The sequence below is a fragment of the Dermacentor andersoni genome, chromosome 8 (assembly GCF_023375885.2).
Source record: "Dermacentor andersoni chromosome 8, qqDerAnde1_hic_scaffold, whole genome shotgun sequence".
Classification (NCBI taxonomy): domain Eukaryota; kingdom Metazoa; phylum Arthropoda; class Arachnida; order Ixodida; family Ixodidae; genus Dermacentor; species Dermacentor andersoni.
In genome coordinates this window covers 147,966,856-147,984,796 of record NC_092821.1, presented here as the reverse complement: position 1 = coordinate 147,984,796, position 17,941 = coordinate 147,966,856, and the positions used below count along the sequence as shown (strand labels likewise).

Below are 17,941 nucleotides of genomic sequence, written 5' to 3'. Positions count from 1 at the left end.
ATTATTTTTATTTTCCAAGCACAGTTATAAACTGAAACAAGCTAACATTTTTTTTCTTTTTTTTTAGCGCAGATTCTGTCATGACCTTCTCCTACATGTACTTGTGTCCTCGTTTTTCTCAATTGACACCTGCCCCGCCCCCTACATTGTGCTTGATTATGGTTGTCAATGCTTACTGTATTTGTGCCACTCTGCAAAGATCGTATATACGAGTGTAGCACACAGAAATAAAACATACATAAACAAGAAAAGTATCAACCTTAGCCCCAAAAAGAAACATTGAGCGAAAGTTTCGGTGTTAGGAGAGTACTCTAATATTACGCTTGCAGGTTACTTGAAAAGTATGGTATTACTTCGTTGCACAATCACAATATTCAATTAGTTAATTATATTACACATAACGTCGTAATTACTTGTCTAAGGAGAGTCAAACTCTCCTAAGACAAGTAATCGAAAATCGAAAACACCCGTGTACTTAGGCTTAGGTGCACGTTAAAGAACCCCAGGTGGTCCAAATTTCCGGAGTCCCCCACTGCGGCGTGCCTCATGTTCAGAAAGTGGTTCTGGCACGGAAAACCCCATAATTTAAACGTGTGTGGGCAAATACAGTGTGGTCCTCTCTTGAAGCTAACATTACATCGGTATTGAAACCAACACAACGAAAACGTGTCACTGACTTCACAGGAAAAGAAAGTTCTTAATACGTGATGTGGTGGTTGCGCCCTATTTCGGTAAAAACGTTAGCGCCACAGCTTTCGTGCCAGAACTGAGCTGTGCAAGTCCTGGAATCCAAACTGGGCGCTCCCTTTAATAGTGGGCTGTGCTGTACATGTAAAAAGACTGAACGTGTTAGAAAAAAATTCCGAGTCCCTTGGCTCCGAAGTATGCCGTCACAAAACATGCAAGGCGGCCGTCTTGTATGTTGGCGACGTCAAATCTCAACAATTTTTTTTATACTAGAACAGCACTTCCACTATTTGTGGAAACGAAAGAGCGCGAGCTGCTGCTGCTTCTGATGATGATCATGATAATAAGTTCTATTGGAATGTCCTTCAAAATGGTACGGTGACAAAGAGTCACCTACCCTGCTTGAGCTAATCAGGTTTTACTACACAAATTGCCGTCTAGCAATTTTGCCAATCACTTTTTTTTATGTTTCTATCGTCAGCAAAAACTCAAAGCGTGTACCTCTATATCGTTCAGTTAGCTATACATGCCTCTACGCTGGCTCTCCTTATCTCTTCCCAGCATTTTTTTTTTCTATCAATAATCTAAACGTCTCCTGCTTATCTCGACCGCTGACCAGTTAAGGGGGTATGGTAGGGTAAACAACCCAAAAAATCGGATTTGCAATTACGGCACAGGAAGATCGACTGCACTATGAGGAACAAACCTGTGGAAGCGCGACCTCGAGCGCCCGCTCAAAGCGGTTCAAATGTTTCGCCGACGTGTGCCACGCTCCCTGGCGTTTAAAGATGGCGGGCGGAGGCCGCTTTGTCTATCGTTGTCGTTCGCGGTTTTCTTCGTTATGGGTGGTTTTTTTTTTTTTTTTTTTTGCTTGCTTGTGTGTGGGTGGTAAATAAATGAATTGTACTAAAATATCATATATTAATTAAAACAAAATGAGATATCCACCCAATCATAGCAATTGCGACAAAGGAATCCCATACAGTTTCCTCGAAAGAAAAGCATCGCACTTGATGAAAAATTCCTCCTGGTTCGGAGCTCGAACCCGGGACCACCGCCTTTCTGGGCCAGCCGCTCCACCATCTGAGCTAACCAGGAGGTTAGCGGATGGCAGAGAGAAGTCAAATTTGCTAACAACTCGAAGCAAGAGTTGACGTAATAGCCCTTTGTAGAAAAGAACTATTACGTCAAACTTTTGCTTTTGCTTACGTGGTCGTGGTCACCTCTGTTTCGAGTTTCAAACGTATTACTTGCCCAGGAAGATGGCACGATTGTCCAGCAAATGGAGCAGAAAAAGAACTTTCAAAGGTAATCGGTCTTCTGAGCAAATGTACTCATGGACAAACACAGAACACCAATGAGTCGCTTAACCAACTCATCTGGTGCCACTGCCCCAAGAAAACTTTTTCAGTGCTTACACATTGAAGACAGCAACTAACAATGCTGTAGCCCACTACAATGACGGTAATTCTGCATGAGAAACTGTTCTGAAGGCCCTTGGTCCGTTCCAGGTCTGTTTTGTAATATCGTCCTCGATAGGATGGACAAAGAGCGTGTAAAGAGGGCAGAATTCTATGACTCTGCCGATAGCAAGGAAGGACGACGGATAAAAAGGAACACTAAGCAGGGTTTTGGAGACACTTGCAAGAAAGTCAGCAGTAAAATGTATTCTCCTGGGGCATTTTGAGCGTCCACGAGCAGTATTCGAACATAAAACTTCATTTTTCTCAAATTGAATTTTTTATGAAATTTTCAAATTCAATGTACCTTTTCTCAGAAAGTATTCATCCCATTCCAGTGAAACTTTGTACACATGTACTACAACCAGTCATAAATATTCTGAACTAAAAAGAAATCTGATATGAATGATAACCCTAAAAAAAGTTACGCTGCAAGAAACCCCCTTGTGGTTTTGTGCGAGTAGAGATAATTTTATTTTAGGTGCGAACCCCAATGCGGATATGATATCTCTTTAGTTCAGATATAGCCTATGGGTATTTAGAATAACACTGTAAATTCATCACATTCCTCTGCGTGGTTGCAGAGAAAAGGTACATCAAATAATTAAACATACCTGAAATTTTGGGACTGGGCCACAGAAAAGGCAAACCATCTAGACACAAAGTGTCTCGTGTTGTACCCAAGAGCATCTTTTGTAATCGCGCGAAACTTGATGAGCATATCTGCAGCCGTTTCTAAAATGTTTCGTTAAAACTAACACATACCATTTACCCTACCATACCTCCTTAATAATTCCATCTACTTTGTGTCCCAGCGCATGTAGAAAGTGAGCGTTCCCTACCGTTTTCCATGCTTGAATATGTTGGAATTCCATTACAATTTGCCGAGACGTCTCAGGACTTTTGCTGCAGCAGGCACACGCCTCATCCTGCTGCGAATGTTTACTCCGGGATATTTTTTTCCTCAGGTAGCCAGCTCGCGCCTCAAATAGCCAAGCAGCTGCAACTTCTGTTATCGTGCAGATTTCGCCTGCTGATTTCTTTCTTGCCGTAGTTGTACACCTCCACATACTTTTTGCTTCCTTCCTTCCTTTTTCAAGAAAGGAAACGCAAGCAAGGCAGATGACGATTATCGTTGTGAGACAAGCCCCAAAGGGTGCAATCATATTTTTTAAGAGTGTAGATATGTGTGCACTTTAGCCACCCGTTTCTTTTCTTCGATGTTCCCGATCCTTTCTTCGAAACTAATTTTGCTTTGTGTTTCTTTGGCTTCAAAAATGGCTCAACACATGTTACCCTACCCTGTCTCCTTTGGGGTTTTACCGGCCGCCCTCAATTACAATCTGCCCGCCGACGTGTGGTTAACTTCCAACGCCGACGGGGCTTCTGATTTTAAGCACAGAATGGCGTTTTCGAACGTTAGTTCTGGCGTCATTGCTGCTTACCAAATTCACTCCGTATAAACTCGCTCCATACAAACTGCGGCGCTCCTGGCGGCGCGTCTAACCTCCACTGATGCGTCTGCCTCACTTTTCTCTTCCTAGACTTACGAACAGAACGCGCGCGCTGAGCGGCGCATGCGCGTTTAGGGGAGCGATGAGGGAGCAGAGCGAGAGAGAGATGCGAGGAGGACTGGAAAGTGCAGAGCAGAACGGCATCGTAATGGAGGAAGCAGACGATATCATCGGAGGCGGCAGACGAAAGCAGCAGACGACGGCGCTTCCAGGGATGCACGGGCGCGCTCCCTCCGAAAACCGAGCTCCCGCGCACGACCGCTATTCGGCTTGCGTTGCCGCGCTAGGAAACCCAGCGCACGCTACACCGCACGTCACGCTCCGGCGATCGTGAGGAGGCCACTGCCAGAGCAGAATGCAAAAATTGCGACTTCAAGAATGAAATCACCCTCGCCAGCTTTCGCTCTCTCATGTTCTCTTCGACGCCATCACGTTACGGCGGCTAAAGCGGGCGTCGTCTGCAGGTCGTCTGTTTGTACACGTCGTCGTCTGCTTCTGGCGCACGCTCGCTTCGGCGATGCGGATGCATCGAGATTTCCAGGAATCCACTCCCGCCCGGCGCTGTCTACGCCGGAGGGGGATGACTGCAATTTGTCTGGGAATGACGTTAAGAACCGTGCCCACTATATTGCTTTGGTGTTCACTTGATTGATGGATGATTCGGCTGCGTGTGTTACGCGGTTCGGGCGGTTTGCGAACGTCAGCAAGAAAGATGGGAAAAAAGATGGAAAACCGAACAAAGCGAGGAGTGAAAAGGAGTGACACAGTCACGCGAAGTGCGCGACGTGGGAGGGGAAAGTGCACATGGCGTAGGAATGACGCCATTGACGCCTTTCTTCACCAATTTGTAAGCGTCGTCATCGAAGTGATACAAGGTCGACGCGCTATTTTGCTCTTTTCTATCCACGCTTGGCTGTTCGATCCCTTCTGTCACCTGTGACGGAAGAGTGCAGACAACTATTTGATCTCATTACACGTGCTCCTTATCACTTTCGCCATCCACATTTAAATCATGTTTATTATCTGTCATTCTTGCTTATCCACTTGTTGAGAATTGATAAGTCGCTTTCGTGAGTTACAGTTTGAAAACTTCGTTCTCATTTTGAAGGCGCAAAAGTGAAAAAAAAAGAAAGAAATGCTGGGCGACCTCTCATGTTTGAGTGTAGCGTGCAAAAGGTCCTGTAACGTCACGGTTGGTATCTTTCATCTGTGGTCATGCTGTAGGTAAGTAATAATATTAATAGAATAGAATTTATTGATAGGATGTAGGTAAGTAAGTCAGTCAGTAAGTAAATAAGTAAGTAAGTAAGTGTGTTTCTTGTTTAGAACCCACCGCTTCTGAGAAACGTCGATAGTCGGGGGCTTCTGTCGCTTAGCGTGAACGAAAGATGGGCCTGTCGGCATTACGTGAACATGGTGTGCTTTAGAAGCCCCTCAAGTTTGCTGGTTTAGTTACTTCACGTGCGGGGAAGGCATGTAATTAAGACGACCAAGTAGACGCTAATAACGCGAGGACGAACAAAAGCACTCGTCCTTGCTCACTTATTTAACCATCTGATTGTTTAATACTTCCTATAACCCGCCGTGGTTGCTCAGTGGCTATGGTGTTGGGCTGCTGAGCACGAGGTCGCGGGATCGAATCCCGGCCACGGCGGCCGCATTTCGACGGGGGTGAAATGCGAAAACACCCGTGTACTTAGATTTAGGCGCACGTTAAAGAAACCCAGGTGGCCGAAATTTCCGGAGTCCTCCACTACGGCGTGCCTCAAAATCATAAAGTGGTCTTGGCACGTAAAATCCCATAATTAAATTAATGAATACTTCCTATATAGAAACGTGCACAACAGTATCCACTGTGTACCGATAGTAGTGTGGGGAACAGATACAGCTACAAGGCTTCGCTCGCTCGTGCGCGAGCTTACACGGGCACGGTATAAAACTGAAATGAATTCACCAAACGCACGTCTGCACAGCTTGGATTTCCACGTCTGCAGCTCCATCTTCCGCCGGGCGATACCGCGAGGGGAAGAAAAATTGCCAGTGGCTTAGCTCGGCTATGCCAGGATATACGTAGCGAAAGCTAAGGCAAAGCAGGGTTAGCCTTGGTTAATCTTGATTGCAAGTCCAGGTTAGTCTGGTTGTCTAGCTATGCTGCGGCATTTAGCCAGTCGTTCGGCGCGCTGTTCGTCTGTTTCCTGGGCGATTCGTTTCCTCGTCATCTCGTTCCGATGTCGATTCTAGGCCTACTCCTGCTTATCAGAATTGTCACCGTCCATACTGCCGCCTCAACTGTGGTTGCGGCGCACGCGAGCTCTCCTGTTCGATCCTCCGACATGTTATCAGGCATGCGGCGCACGCGAGCTCTCCTGTTCGATCCTCCGACATGTTATCAGGCATGCGACGCAGCTGGCGAAGCGAGCGGAGGCGAACGCAACGACGAGGATCGCGGTGTGACGTCATACCAAACGACGGCGGCGAAAAGGCGCGGCGCCGCGCAGCGGCGGAACACCTGTGGCTCGGTGCTACTAGCGGCGCACGCGCAGTAGTGACTAGGGAGCGACAGAGAGAGAGAAACATCCGCGGCGTAGCGCGCGTTGTGACGACATGTGCCTGCTCGGAGCACCGCCACCGCGAAATCGCAATTTCGCGGCCAGTAAAGCGTTCGCTTTAAAACGTTTCTGTGCCTCCCGTGGCTCGGCGTGGAATTCACGAACGCCTACCCGTTTCGCGTTGGAGTGGCCGACAGCCCCGATTGCGACAACTACGGCTGCGCGGAGACGATAAAGAATCACCACTTTGACTCTCCCCCGTTAGCGTGGCAATTGCTGGCGACCCGCTTGGCAAAGTAAACGATTACCCCCCCTTTAACGGAGGAAAAAAAGGTCCCAGGACATTGACCCGGATCGGTATCCGTACTTAAGGCCTTGAAATTGCTGCTCCGACACTTAAGGACTCGCGAATTTTGCGAACGTTACTGAAAGTTGTAGCCCGTTGCATCTCATTAATGTGTGATTTTTGTTCTAGTGATATGGGCGGCGTTCCTCGCTCGCGCACGCGAGATTGACCCGCGTTCGCCGGCATACCCTCACACGCTTTCCCTCATACGGAACCTCACGGCTACGGCGACGGCAGAAAACCGCCTGGAGTGTCCATGCATATAATTGCTATAGCAATAAAATGACAGCCATTCGCCTACAGGCATATATTCCCAAAAGACGCAAATGTGTTTCTTATAGTAGTAAGCTAAGGACAAATGCAAATGTGCTCCTGGAAAAAATACATCTATGGTCCGATAAAAATCTTTTGTCTGTTAATACTGCAAAGTCAAAGGCAGTACTTTTTCGTCCCAAAAATAAAAAATGCGGTGATTTCGGTGAGTTATTTTATAACAGAGACCAGATTGAGTTAGTAAGGTCATTCAAATCACTTGGCGTAACATTCACCGAAAACATGCTGTGGGACGACCACATAGACGATGTAGCATTAAAGGCATCTAGAGCCATAGGATTTATAACGCGTTCCAAAAATTATCTCCCACAAAAGGTAAAGCTCTCTCTATATCATGCACTATTTCGCTCACATCTAAACTACTGCTCATTAGTATGGGGTACTGCTACACAAACCGGTCTGAAAAAACTAAGAACTCTCGAAAAGCGGGCCCTCAGATTAGTTCATAACCTGCCAAGTAGACACTCAACAAAAAACTTATTTTTCAAGAACAAGATCATTAATGTTTTCAGCCTCTATGCCTATAGACTACTACGCACCTACAAACTAGAACAAAGAAGATGCATAAGTAATATATCTGACTTAGCCCCGATTGAATTATTTCATTGCACATATCCACGCCGGCATAAACCACACTGGGTATTACCAAAAGTAAGAACAAACTATGGGCGCCAAATGGTAGCATTTCAACTTCCATCCTTACTTAACAAATTAATTGATGAAAATATAGACTTGGGAAGTATTAGCTGCTCTAACCTTCGCAACTACTTTCTCATTAACGCGTCCCTTTGATTGTACAACATTTAGACATCTGTGAACGTTTTTGTGTCTAATTGTGTTATAAGCGCATTCTTGGTTGCTGTTCTTTCGCTGTTTCGTAAGCGTTATTGCTCTCAGTTGCTGTACTTGTATTTCTTTTGAATCGGTTTATATTTTTGTTCACACACACAGGTGATTGTGTATTTTGCATACTTGTTTTCATACTAATGCTTTCTTTGACTTTGTATTTGCTGTCGTGACAGAGGTGCCGTCGCATGCCACTGCTCACCTGCTGTACGGGGGGTGGGAACTTAGTCAAGCGTCAATCGCTTTTATTCTCATCCCCTCCATCAATGTAATGGTGATGGAAATAAATAATTATATTATTATTATTATCTACCGCCAGGCTATCGAACACGAGCGCTGGTCGTCTGGTCAGGGTCGCCTGATCATCGTATCTGTTTTTCGCATTGCTTACTCAGGTGTAGAAGGCTGACCAGTGTTGTCACATCTCCCGCTAACGACACAGAGAGTAGTAATTAGACGAACTAAGGAATTGCCAGTAATGAATGTTTATGAAAGATTAACCCAACGTTCCGCAGTCATTCCGACTCCATCAAATGCGGCTTCGTGAACTTGCAACAGCATTTCATATTATACTATAGTCTTGCAGCCCTGTCGGTGGTTTCCTCGGGAGGTGACACTGCGTACGTCCCGCATGTAGGTTGGCGGCAACGCTCCCAACAAGTGGTTCATTGCCCCCGTGGGTGGCTTGGATATGCGCGAATTCAGGTAGAGCCACTTCGGTATAGATTCTTCTCAGTCTTTAGGACGACGGCGACATCAATATCAACGCATGATAGCCAGGTTGATTTTAGCGGAATGTTCACCTTCGAGCGAGTAATAAGCACAGAAAACCGGCACGGACGATGCATTCAGTGACGATCGACCATAGACTCATGCATAAAAACCAACTCCGTGAAATGTAGCGACGGATAGCTAGGGCTCACGCCAGCCAATCAGCAACGCCTGGGCGTTCCAGAGAAGAGACGAAGGCTAACCGACTCACCGCTACAAGTATTCCGTTAAGCTAACATTCAGTAAGCCTTGCGTTAAAGGTAACCAGAGGCGGACAATGGGAGGAGCCCTTCTACTGCTGGTTCTCTTTTCTTGTTAGCTGACGCTATACCTCACACCTGCCGCTGCGTTACACACGCTTGGCGACATGTACTATAGGCAAGGCAGGCCTAATGAGTGCACCCCGGTTCAAATCTACGGGAAATATAAAGTTTAACCTATAGCAACAACCGTACGAATGTTGACGTTGTTTGTCGTCTCCGGATACCGTCCGGTCGCGGTTCCCTCAAAAGATGCAGAAGGCCCCGGTGCAGACGAGTGAAAGCAAGCGCCAAGTAACGCTGAACGGCGCATTCGACAATTCCGGAGTCCATAAATACAGGAATACATTTTTCCGGACGCCGTACAGATATAGCAGATACGCGCTAAACGTCCTGGCAGAGCTCCTTAACGAAACGCCCGGCTTCTTCGTGGACTGCAGCAGCGATGTTTGCATAACACCTCGGAAAAAAAAACACTTTCATCGTTGGAGATTACCTCGACCCCCCGAGGATGTCGTCTGCTCTCTCCTTTGTTTGTCTTCTGGATCTGGTCAGGCGGGCGGCGGCATCGTCTGTCCGCGCCGCGAACTCCGTGAGAAAGCGAACTCTGCGGTCACGAGAGCGCGAGGACGTTACCGGACGTTCGCGGAACGCTCAGCCTTAACAACTGCAACAAACGCCGAGGGCGGATCACGCATGAGGTGGTATCGAAACTAGTTCCGGGATGCAAACTTGAAAGGAAGCCGACAAAGAATGGAAGAATGGAAATAGGCAAGCAGAAAGATTGGCCAAGCCGTAGGATGAACGAGTTCTCAGTCAGTTCTCGTATTGTTCGCGGCCCGTCCACTAGACGATCGACGTCCGTGCCGTCTGCGATGTTGTTCCGGTTGCACGGAAGAGATTGTTTGCTTGCGCGGTGAAAAGACAGAAAAAAGAAAAGAAAAAAACAATCAAGGAACAGAATGCGCGTCCCTCGCCGTTCTTTTGAAAGACGCAGATCGAATTTCGATTTCGGCACTAGGAAGCAGACGATGGCAATTTCGCGATTATCTCCTGGGAGGTCGAAATATATTTTTTTTTCTTGTTGTTGTTCCATCTATGCTTCACTCGGAGACCTTCGAGATCGGGTCGGGTGCCGCGCTATCTCTGCTTCTTTTTTACACGAGGAATCATCCATCTCAAGCGGATAGCAGCAGCTCTCGACCTATGGAAATAGAATTCTTCGCCAAATCTCGGTTCTGTACAGGAGCCGACAGTCTGGTACAAGGCTCATATTTCCCCCGTGACGTAACACGAGAACCGTATGACGAAGACATAAGGAATAATAGCTCGGTCGGGCGGCCCATACCGACTTGTATAACATGCAACTTCTCCTAGGACCTGCGATGGCTCGCTGGATAGATTTTCCTTAGTTCAGAAGCTGCACTTGAATTCTGAGGTAGTCCTTGCACGTGTAAGTGCTTATGGATGTTGGTGCCGAGTCAGTACGTTAACTTTGTGAAGAAAATTTTAAACCCGCACGAGCTGTTTTGCATTTTGGGCACCGTCGGAATGAGGGCGTCGCTGTCGGCAATCGATCGAACACGCCTGCTTGCGACGCCTTCTACGACGACCCACAGAGCTTTCTATAAAAATTGCTTAGAACTCTGGCGCTGCGATCGTTCAGACACAAAGAGAATTATGGGTAGCAAACGTATTTGTACAGTCTTCGTGTTTGAGGCTCTCAAAGTTGTTGTGGCGGTACTTCGTTGCCTCCAAGACTGCCGGCAACCGCTTCCGCTGCGGGCGATTTAATGATGATGATCATCACTTGTTTAATAGACACAAACCCACTGCGGGCAATAAGCCACGAACCGGACGGTAAATAGGATTGCCGACCCTCGCGTGAATAAATTCGGGATACGGGGGGGGGGGGGGGGGGGGGGGGAAGAGGGCAGAGGCGATGCATAACGGACCCATTCAGTGGCAGGAGCCGCCAGTCCGTTCGTGCAAAAAGAAGTTGCACAATTTTTTAGTACCCCGTCGCAGTCAACAAAAAAAATATGTGTAGTACAGTTACCTGAATACAGCACGGTTTCGAATACGGATAAAAGTGCTTTGAACGGTTAGGGCCTACGACAGAACTAGAACGACAAAGACGATACCGCGTTTGTGCTTATGACGAAGCAACAGAACACACACATCAAAAATAAAGAGAGTCACGCCCAAGCACTCGGTACAGATGGTTAACCACAGAAGCTGAAATGTGCGGCCCGGGTGTTTATCACTGGGGTTAATCCCGGCGGTTCTTTAAACGACGCCTCGGTAGGCTGCCGGATCCTCGTTACGCAGTTGCTGCTTGCGCTCGGCTGCACGAACCTGTTCTTGTACCCGGGCTGTAGCATCGGCACGGCGTAGACGAGCTCGTTCCCGGTTCTGCTCACGGCGCTGCTCATCGAAAGCTGCCTGCTCCTCAGGGGTACGTATGACGCGTGGCCTACCCATTTCGGAGCCGGAGTGAAGCTGCTGCACGCGCCCTCGGTTGCGACGGAGAGCGACGACGTCACTGCTGGCGCAGCCAGTCATGCCCTTCTTTCTCTTTTCGCACATGCGCATGGGTTTGCGCCGGAGAAGTTTTCAGCGTACAGGTGACAGAGGGACGGACGAATCGGCTAGCCACATGCAGCTTTGATGTAAAAGCAGTGTGCATACGAGCGTGTCAGGCATTCTAAAGATAAAATCTGGTTCATTTATTCTTCATCCAGCACACACAAAAAAGCAGCAAAAGTCGGGACATTTTGCCCTCCCGACCGGGTAAAGTGGGGACATGGGACATGTCATCAAAAGCGCCTGGATTGTCCCGCTGAATTCGAGACGACGGTTGGCAACTGTAGTGGTAATATAAGATTTAGGTAGCGGAAAGAACGAGCGCGTGCCAAAACTTCTTCGTCGTCCTCTGTTCCCACCCTAATACAGCAAATGACGCTGCTGCCCACAAGCTGTAGTGTTGGCCGACTACATTTTTTTAGCCACACACCGCGCTATTAGCTAAAACTCGGTAACTAAAAATAGTTTTCTGGTTTGTTTCCCGTAGGCAACAGTCATACGTAAAAAAATCAACTCATAAATGGCAGAGAAGTCGGCCTGAGGTTGACTCCTCTGGGCTGGTACACTCGACGCCGGGACAAAGGGAAGTGGATGAGAGGTTACGACGCAAGTATAGAAAACAGCAGGAGCGTTATTAAATCGAACACGAATATGCGAGAGAAACAACCTCCGATTATGCAATATTCACGAGAAAAAGACAGCCCGTCAAGCCATAACTCGAGGTCACACAAGTAAGATTGTCAAGTTCGGTGCACGGTACCGCGATCAGGCGAAAAAGAGACTGCTCATCGGCATCAATGTGCAGTTTGACATTCTGGCTAGCTTGGAGAAAGATAAAAAATAAAGCAAGGAGAAAGATAATAAATAAAGCAAGGAGTGCCGACAGAACTGGTTTCTGTGGCACGCGCCTATAGTGTACACACGGGGAAAACGCATGCTTCACTTCTTGCCTCTTCGCTGGACAATGTGGAGCCCGCATGGACTAATTCCTTCCACGAATTAAGGAATTTGATTGCCTAACCGGCATCCGAGTGACGCATTGTGCCCGTGTACGCACACCGGCGTGGTCAAATGTGGTCAAAGTGAGCAAAATAGGCAAATCTAAACAGACTCACCAACGATACGTTTTGAATAGATCAAGAGAACACTATAATAAAGCAAACAGCGAACCTTACAGGGATCGCTTGTTGACGATGACGGGGATGATGACGCTCCTTTGAACTTTGGCACACGTGATCCACAAAGGTCGACGGGCCAAGAATCGGGCGGTGGTACGATAAGATAGAAAAGGGGAGAAACTTCGAATAACGCAGTGTCTGCGCGCTCTCTCTTTACAGGCCTACCCGTAAAGCACGGTTACGCGGCTTGACGAGCCCTATAAATGTGGCGGTGGAGCACAGGACGCAGGCGCCGTTTCGAATCAAGACAGTACCGGCATCGCCACCGCTCGCAGCGCCTCTCGTCGAACCCACGTGACTCGCTGCTCGGCTCCGTCGTCGGTGACCCGGTAGTGGACGTGCAGACACTTCAGCTGCGACAGCTTGGCAGCGAGCTCTAGCACAAACGTGCAGGCCACGTTATGCGAAACTGGCTTCGCAGAGAGAAGGCAAAGGTACTCCAGGCTGGCGATGAGGGACAGGCTAGCCTGGAATAGAAGGATGCATTTCCAATCGTGTGAGTATCTCGATGCAGCAGGGTGCAGCCGAGAACGCGCCAATGCACACTATGCTGGTTTAGTCGAAGAAGTTTGATTATGAGCTTCTTTTCTTCAACGCTTAGACTAGTTCGCTATTTCAATTCGACATGTGCTCTCAAAGAAGGAATTCCAAACCTGCAGGGTGCTTCAGCTAAGTCGTGGCAAGCTATCAAAAAAAAAAAAACATCCCTGCGTGAGTTGAGAACGAGATCAACTTGCAATGTTTGCTGGCCTCTTGGGACAGTTAAAATATATTTTACTTCGAGCTGAAGCAAACAGTAATGAGTAAACTATTAATGTATCGACTTAAACGCAAAACCTTGAATCTGGGGGTTGTAGAGCCTATCGAAATATATCCGAATATTCACTTTTTTCTTTCAGTATGCAAAGAAAGGGTGCGAGATTTGAAAAAGTACCACGCGACTACGTGCAGCGAGACTGGTGTCCTCTAACATACCATGAAAGAATGATCGATGCTGTACGCAGACCCAGCCGCGCACGAACAGGCATTGAGCAACGCGCGTTTTGAGACTGGGCTAGTACGCGTTCCATATTACGGCGAGTTGCAGTGCGCCCCTGGACAAAGGCAAGAAAAGATAAAGTCAAGCGCTCACTTTTTCTATTTCTCAGCTATGCTCAGCTATTTTCACCCCGTTTCAGAACAAATCCGGTGTGAACAGTTCAGGGGGGGTCTTGACTTAACTGATACACTTATATCTCACTTGTACGTCCGTTGAGTGGAATGACGGTGCAGTTTTACAAGTAGCAGTTTCGCACGAAAGGCGAACCGTCGATTGCAAGCGCAAGTTGATTGGACAGCTGTACGAAATAAGAATAGTAGTTTTATGGGCCGTATAAACTTGCAGACATTCGCTCACTCACAAATTTAACAGCCACGGTGTCACGCACGCACAGGCAAACAAACACATTTCGCTCGATCACCCCAGACACTCGCTGTCAAAACGCTGGGGTGAGGAAGAGCGGCAGCGGCAGCGAGCGAAATCACCTTCGTGCTGCCTCTCGCTTCAACGCGAACGAAGCGGCGAGAACACAGCGCACGCGAAGCTATCAGCTCTCGGCGGGCCTAGACTCCGCGCCCATCGCAGATCGCTATGAAGGCATGGCCCGCGAGGCCGAACCATACGTAGCCGCCACCAGAGCAGAACGCCCCCACCCCCTCCGGTACCTTGCGCACGATGGAGAATGGCGCACTTTCTCTCCGCCTTACTCCCTGGCGCGCTCGAGATCGAGCCACCATCCTCGGCTCACCTTCGCGCGCGTTCACTCTTACACACAGCATGCGACGCGCGGCCACGATGTTATCGCACTTAGACTTTATCGGGAACGTCACGGCGACGGCGGGAATGCGCCTGAGGTGTCCATATAATTGCTATCTTCGAGGTCAGCGCTTGTCTTCAACCTTTCCCGTCTATGTCCCGGCGTAGTTCGTGCACTAATTGGAGCGAATACAATGGCCTCGGCTAGCTTGCGCTTTCGCCGAGATACTTCGTCCGTTGAGGCACTGGGTTGTGCAAGAGATCACGCGGGACAATTTTTGCCGCTCTGTCGGAGTTTTTTGCTGTTTCACAGGTAGCGTGAAAGGAGAGGTTTTGGCGGCGGTGTATTGGGGATGACGGGTGTGGCCGTCTATCGTATTTCCTTGCGGCATATATTTGTGCGTTCGGTCTGTGTGCAGCATCGATCCTTCATTGGTAGCATGTTAGAGGGCACTAATGTCAAGGTGATCACGTGTTACTTTTTTTCCAATTGAGCGCGTTTTCGTTGCAGCCCTGGAAAATGAAAACCACAGCGGCTATCATCAGGGCAAGAAATTTCGATATTTCTCAATAGAAACTATAAAACTTTTACATAGCGTTGAGCTTGCTGCGTTTAAAACAATGGTTTAAAAATAGGTTAATTTTTGGTAATTACCCAAGTTCATGATAAGAAATGCTTTGAGTTGCTCAAAACGGACAAGGAACAACACAAATTTGACGTCATTCTGCTAACTTTCACAAGTGGGTATTTTTTATCCAATATTACCATCACTTGGCTGAAACACCTTGTATAAAAACAACGTCACGAGTACAAGTAGCGGTTCTTCCGTGTTACTCAAGGGACGCAATGAGTGGATGGCAGTTTCTTCTTGCCTGCTTCCTGCGCCATCAAGGGTGGAGGAATTTCCCGGGTGAGTAAATTACTGGCGCCTTGAATCAATACGCAAATCAGACACACGTGCACACTCACCACCCACATACGTGCGCGCGCCCAGTTCTATGCTGTCTACAGCACGTCGCGGCGGTCACATGACGTGCCCCCGACGTCACTGAAAGCGTAGTGAAAACACACTCACCAGCAGAGACGTCTCGCCGAGCGGCAGAGCGTCGTCCCGAAGCAACAAGAAGCGCAGCGCGCCGTTCTTGGCGAGCAGCTGGCCCAAGCGCACGCAATCCGGAAGCAGCGTACCAGGACAGTTGCAAAGGCGCACTGTATCGACACTGCAGGCCTCGAGGAATAGCAGAGAGGCCAGCTTCGGCACGTCGCAAATGGTCAGTCTGGCCAGTTTTCGGCGATAATGCGAATGCTTTCCGGCATCTCGAAAGGACTGCATCTGTTCGGCTTCGAGGCAGAACTCGGTCTCGCAGACGGAACACCGGACCAAGCCGCCCCGCCTGTCCACGCGCAAGTCCAGGTCTTCAATCCCGGGGCGCTTATCGGCCAAACGCTGCAGCGCGTGTGGGTGTCTAAGACCGCAGGGTGACGCGGAGAGAGCCTGCAGGAACCTCAGCGCGTCTCGCTGGAGAAGTTCCGTCAGGTCGAGGTCGGGGCCGAAGTGAAACGAGCTGACGTTAAGCTCGACGATGTTCCTGACGGTGGAGAAGAAGTGGCGCAGAGAGTCGCGGCACCTGGCACTGGCTGCCGTCTGCCCGTTCGTGCTCGGGAGCTTCAGGAGACAGAGCTGGTGGACGAAGCTCCAGACGTGTCTGAAGCAGGCCAGATAGATCCATCCCGCCATTAGGTCTTCGTCGTCAGTGGTGACCACGACAAGCTGCGACGGCAGGTTGCGGCCGCTTGCCCAGTCGTTTGCCATGTCGCCCAATCGGACGCAGCTCCAGGAGTCGGAGTACCTCTGGTACGCGACGTTGGCGCAGAAGTTGGCGTAACTCGAGAACTCGAGCGGCCCCGTCGGTCGATATTCGACGGAAGTCGGCGTCAATTCGGACGTGAAGGCGAACGCGTTCAAACGGGAGCGCCCTGCGAGGATGCAGCAGTACTGGGTGAGCGCGTCGCAGAAGATTCCGCGTACGAAGTGTACGTGCAACGTGGTCAGGTTCGGGCAGTGATGCAGGAGCCCGCGGAGGAGCTCGAAGTTTTCGTTGCCGCCGATTTCCACGTACACGAAGCGCAGGTTGCGGGCTGCGGTGCCCGGATTCAGCGACGCGATCTCTTGCATGCTGTCGATCTGCCAGGCCACTCCCGTTTCGCCCACGATCGAGAACTCGAGTTCCATGAGACTCGGAAGCTTCGTCAGCATCAGTATGAGCAGATCGCAAGGCCTGAGCATGCAGGCGACGCACGATAAGGAACGGAGCTTTGAGAGCGAGCTTATGCGTCGGTACAGTTCGTCCGGGTCGGTGAGCATGCAGTTTGTGAGGTCGAGCTCTGTGGCGCTCGACGCTACATCGTGGTCGATCAGCTGCGCGTCCAAGGCCTGCACTTCTTGGTGGACGCGCAGACGCAAGTCTCGGAGGCTCATCTGATTAACGACTCTCGTATGGCGAACACTTCGCTCTCCAGGTATTAGAGGATCTAACGAGTCGCGAAAAGTCGCAGTATACTGGGAATTCCTTACTCACGGCTCTGACGGATGTTTCCAACGGCCACGATATGCAGAAACGTTGTGGAACGTATAACGTACATGCCAACGGCGCGCTGCCGTCGTTATTTATGCGGAGTAAAAAAAAAATAGTTTCCACGCGCTCTATATCCGCGGAAAACTTTCTGCGGCAACGAATGGTAAGTCACGGGGGGTGGAGCTTCTGCGCATGTGCTACTGCGCAAGGTAGTCCGGCAGATCTTACAGCGCTTTCGATTTCTGGGAGCACATCAATGAATCGGCTTCGCAGCATCACACGTGCGACGATCCTGGATTTGCCAAATCGCGGAAGTCGAGAGAAATAGGTCGAATCTGAAACTCAGTGGTGTATTCTGTCAAATTGTACCGCTGTAAAACTACGTGTTTCTGTGCCCCCTCCTCCTTTCCCCAGCATACGCTTACGCGGATGTCTCTTTCTAAAAAGCACTCGCGTACGCTGTTCAGTTTTGTAGGTTTCCTTTCAGTCACAAATTTGTCTGCGATTGTGGTGGCCCACATTTCTTCTGAAATCAAGATCAATACACGTGGCTGTGCTTCCGAAACGTCACATAGCAAAGTATGCTCATAGAATAAAGAAACGCTTGGCATCTACTGCGCAGGAAAGATCGCGACATCGCTCGATGTCGCTGACAATAGTTTTACCACAGCGTATACGGCTCGTATACGCAACGGTGTTGGGTACGTGAGAGCACTATGCGTTTTGCTTAGTGCGCATGCGCAAACACTACGTGATGCGTACACATACGATTCTTGAGCGCGTACCTGGACAGAGGCTCTGGCGCGCTACTCTCGTTCTGTTCGGGAAAGCACGAAACTCTTCGTTCTCGCACAAATGGCGACAAGCGCAAGGCTCTGTCTGTCGATGGCCTGCGATCTGGCTTTGATGCGTGAAGCCGGCGCTGAGAACCCAGTTCAAGGATCCCGCGCCATGGGAATCGATTCTGCAGGTGCAGATTTCCGCTGAGGCGTTCTTTACAACGACGCTGTATATGGCTAGCCGATTCGTCCGTCCGCCT

The 17,941-nt window shown here is 49.1% G+C and overlaps 1 protein-coding gene across 1 annotated transcript; it reads right to left on the bottom strand.

Moving 5' to 3' along the window:
* Positions 1-11,478: 11,478 nt before the first annotated feature.
* On the bottom strand, positions 11,479-17,131 carry LOC129384215 (uncharacterized). The gene is made up of 2 exons (XM_055069436.2): positions 15,402-17,131; positions 11,479-12,997 (listed from the first exon to the last, which is right to left on the bottom strand). Exons 1-2 carry the CDS (start codon positions 16,803-16,805, stop codon positions 12,773-12,775), a joined length of 1,629 nt encoding a protein of 542 aa, XP_054925411.2. The 5' UTR covers positions 16,806-17,131; the 3' UTR covers positions 11,479-12,772.
* Between the last annotated feature and the right edge of the window lie 810 nt (positions 17,132-17,941).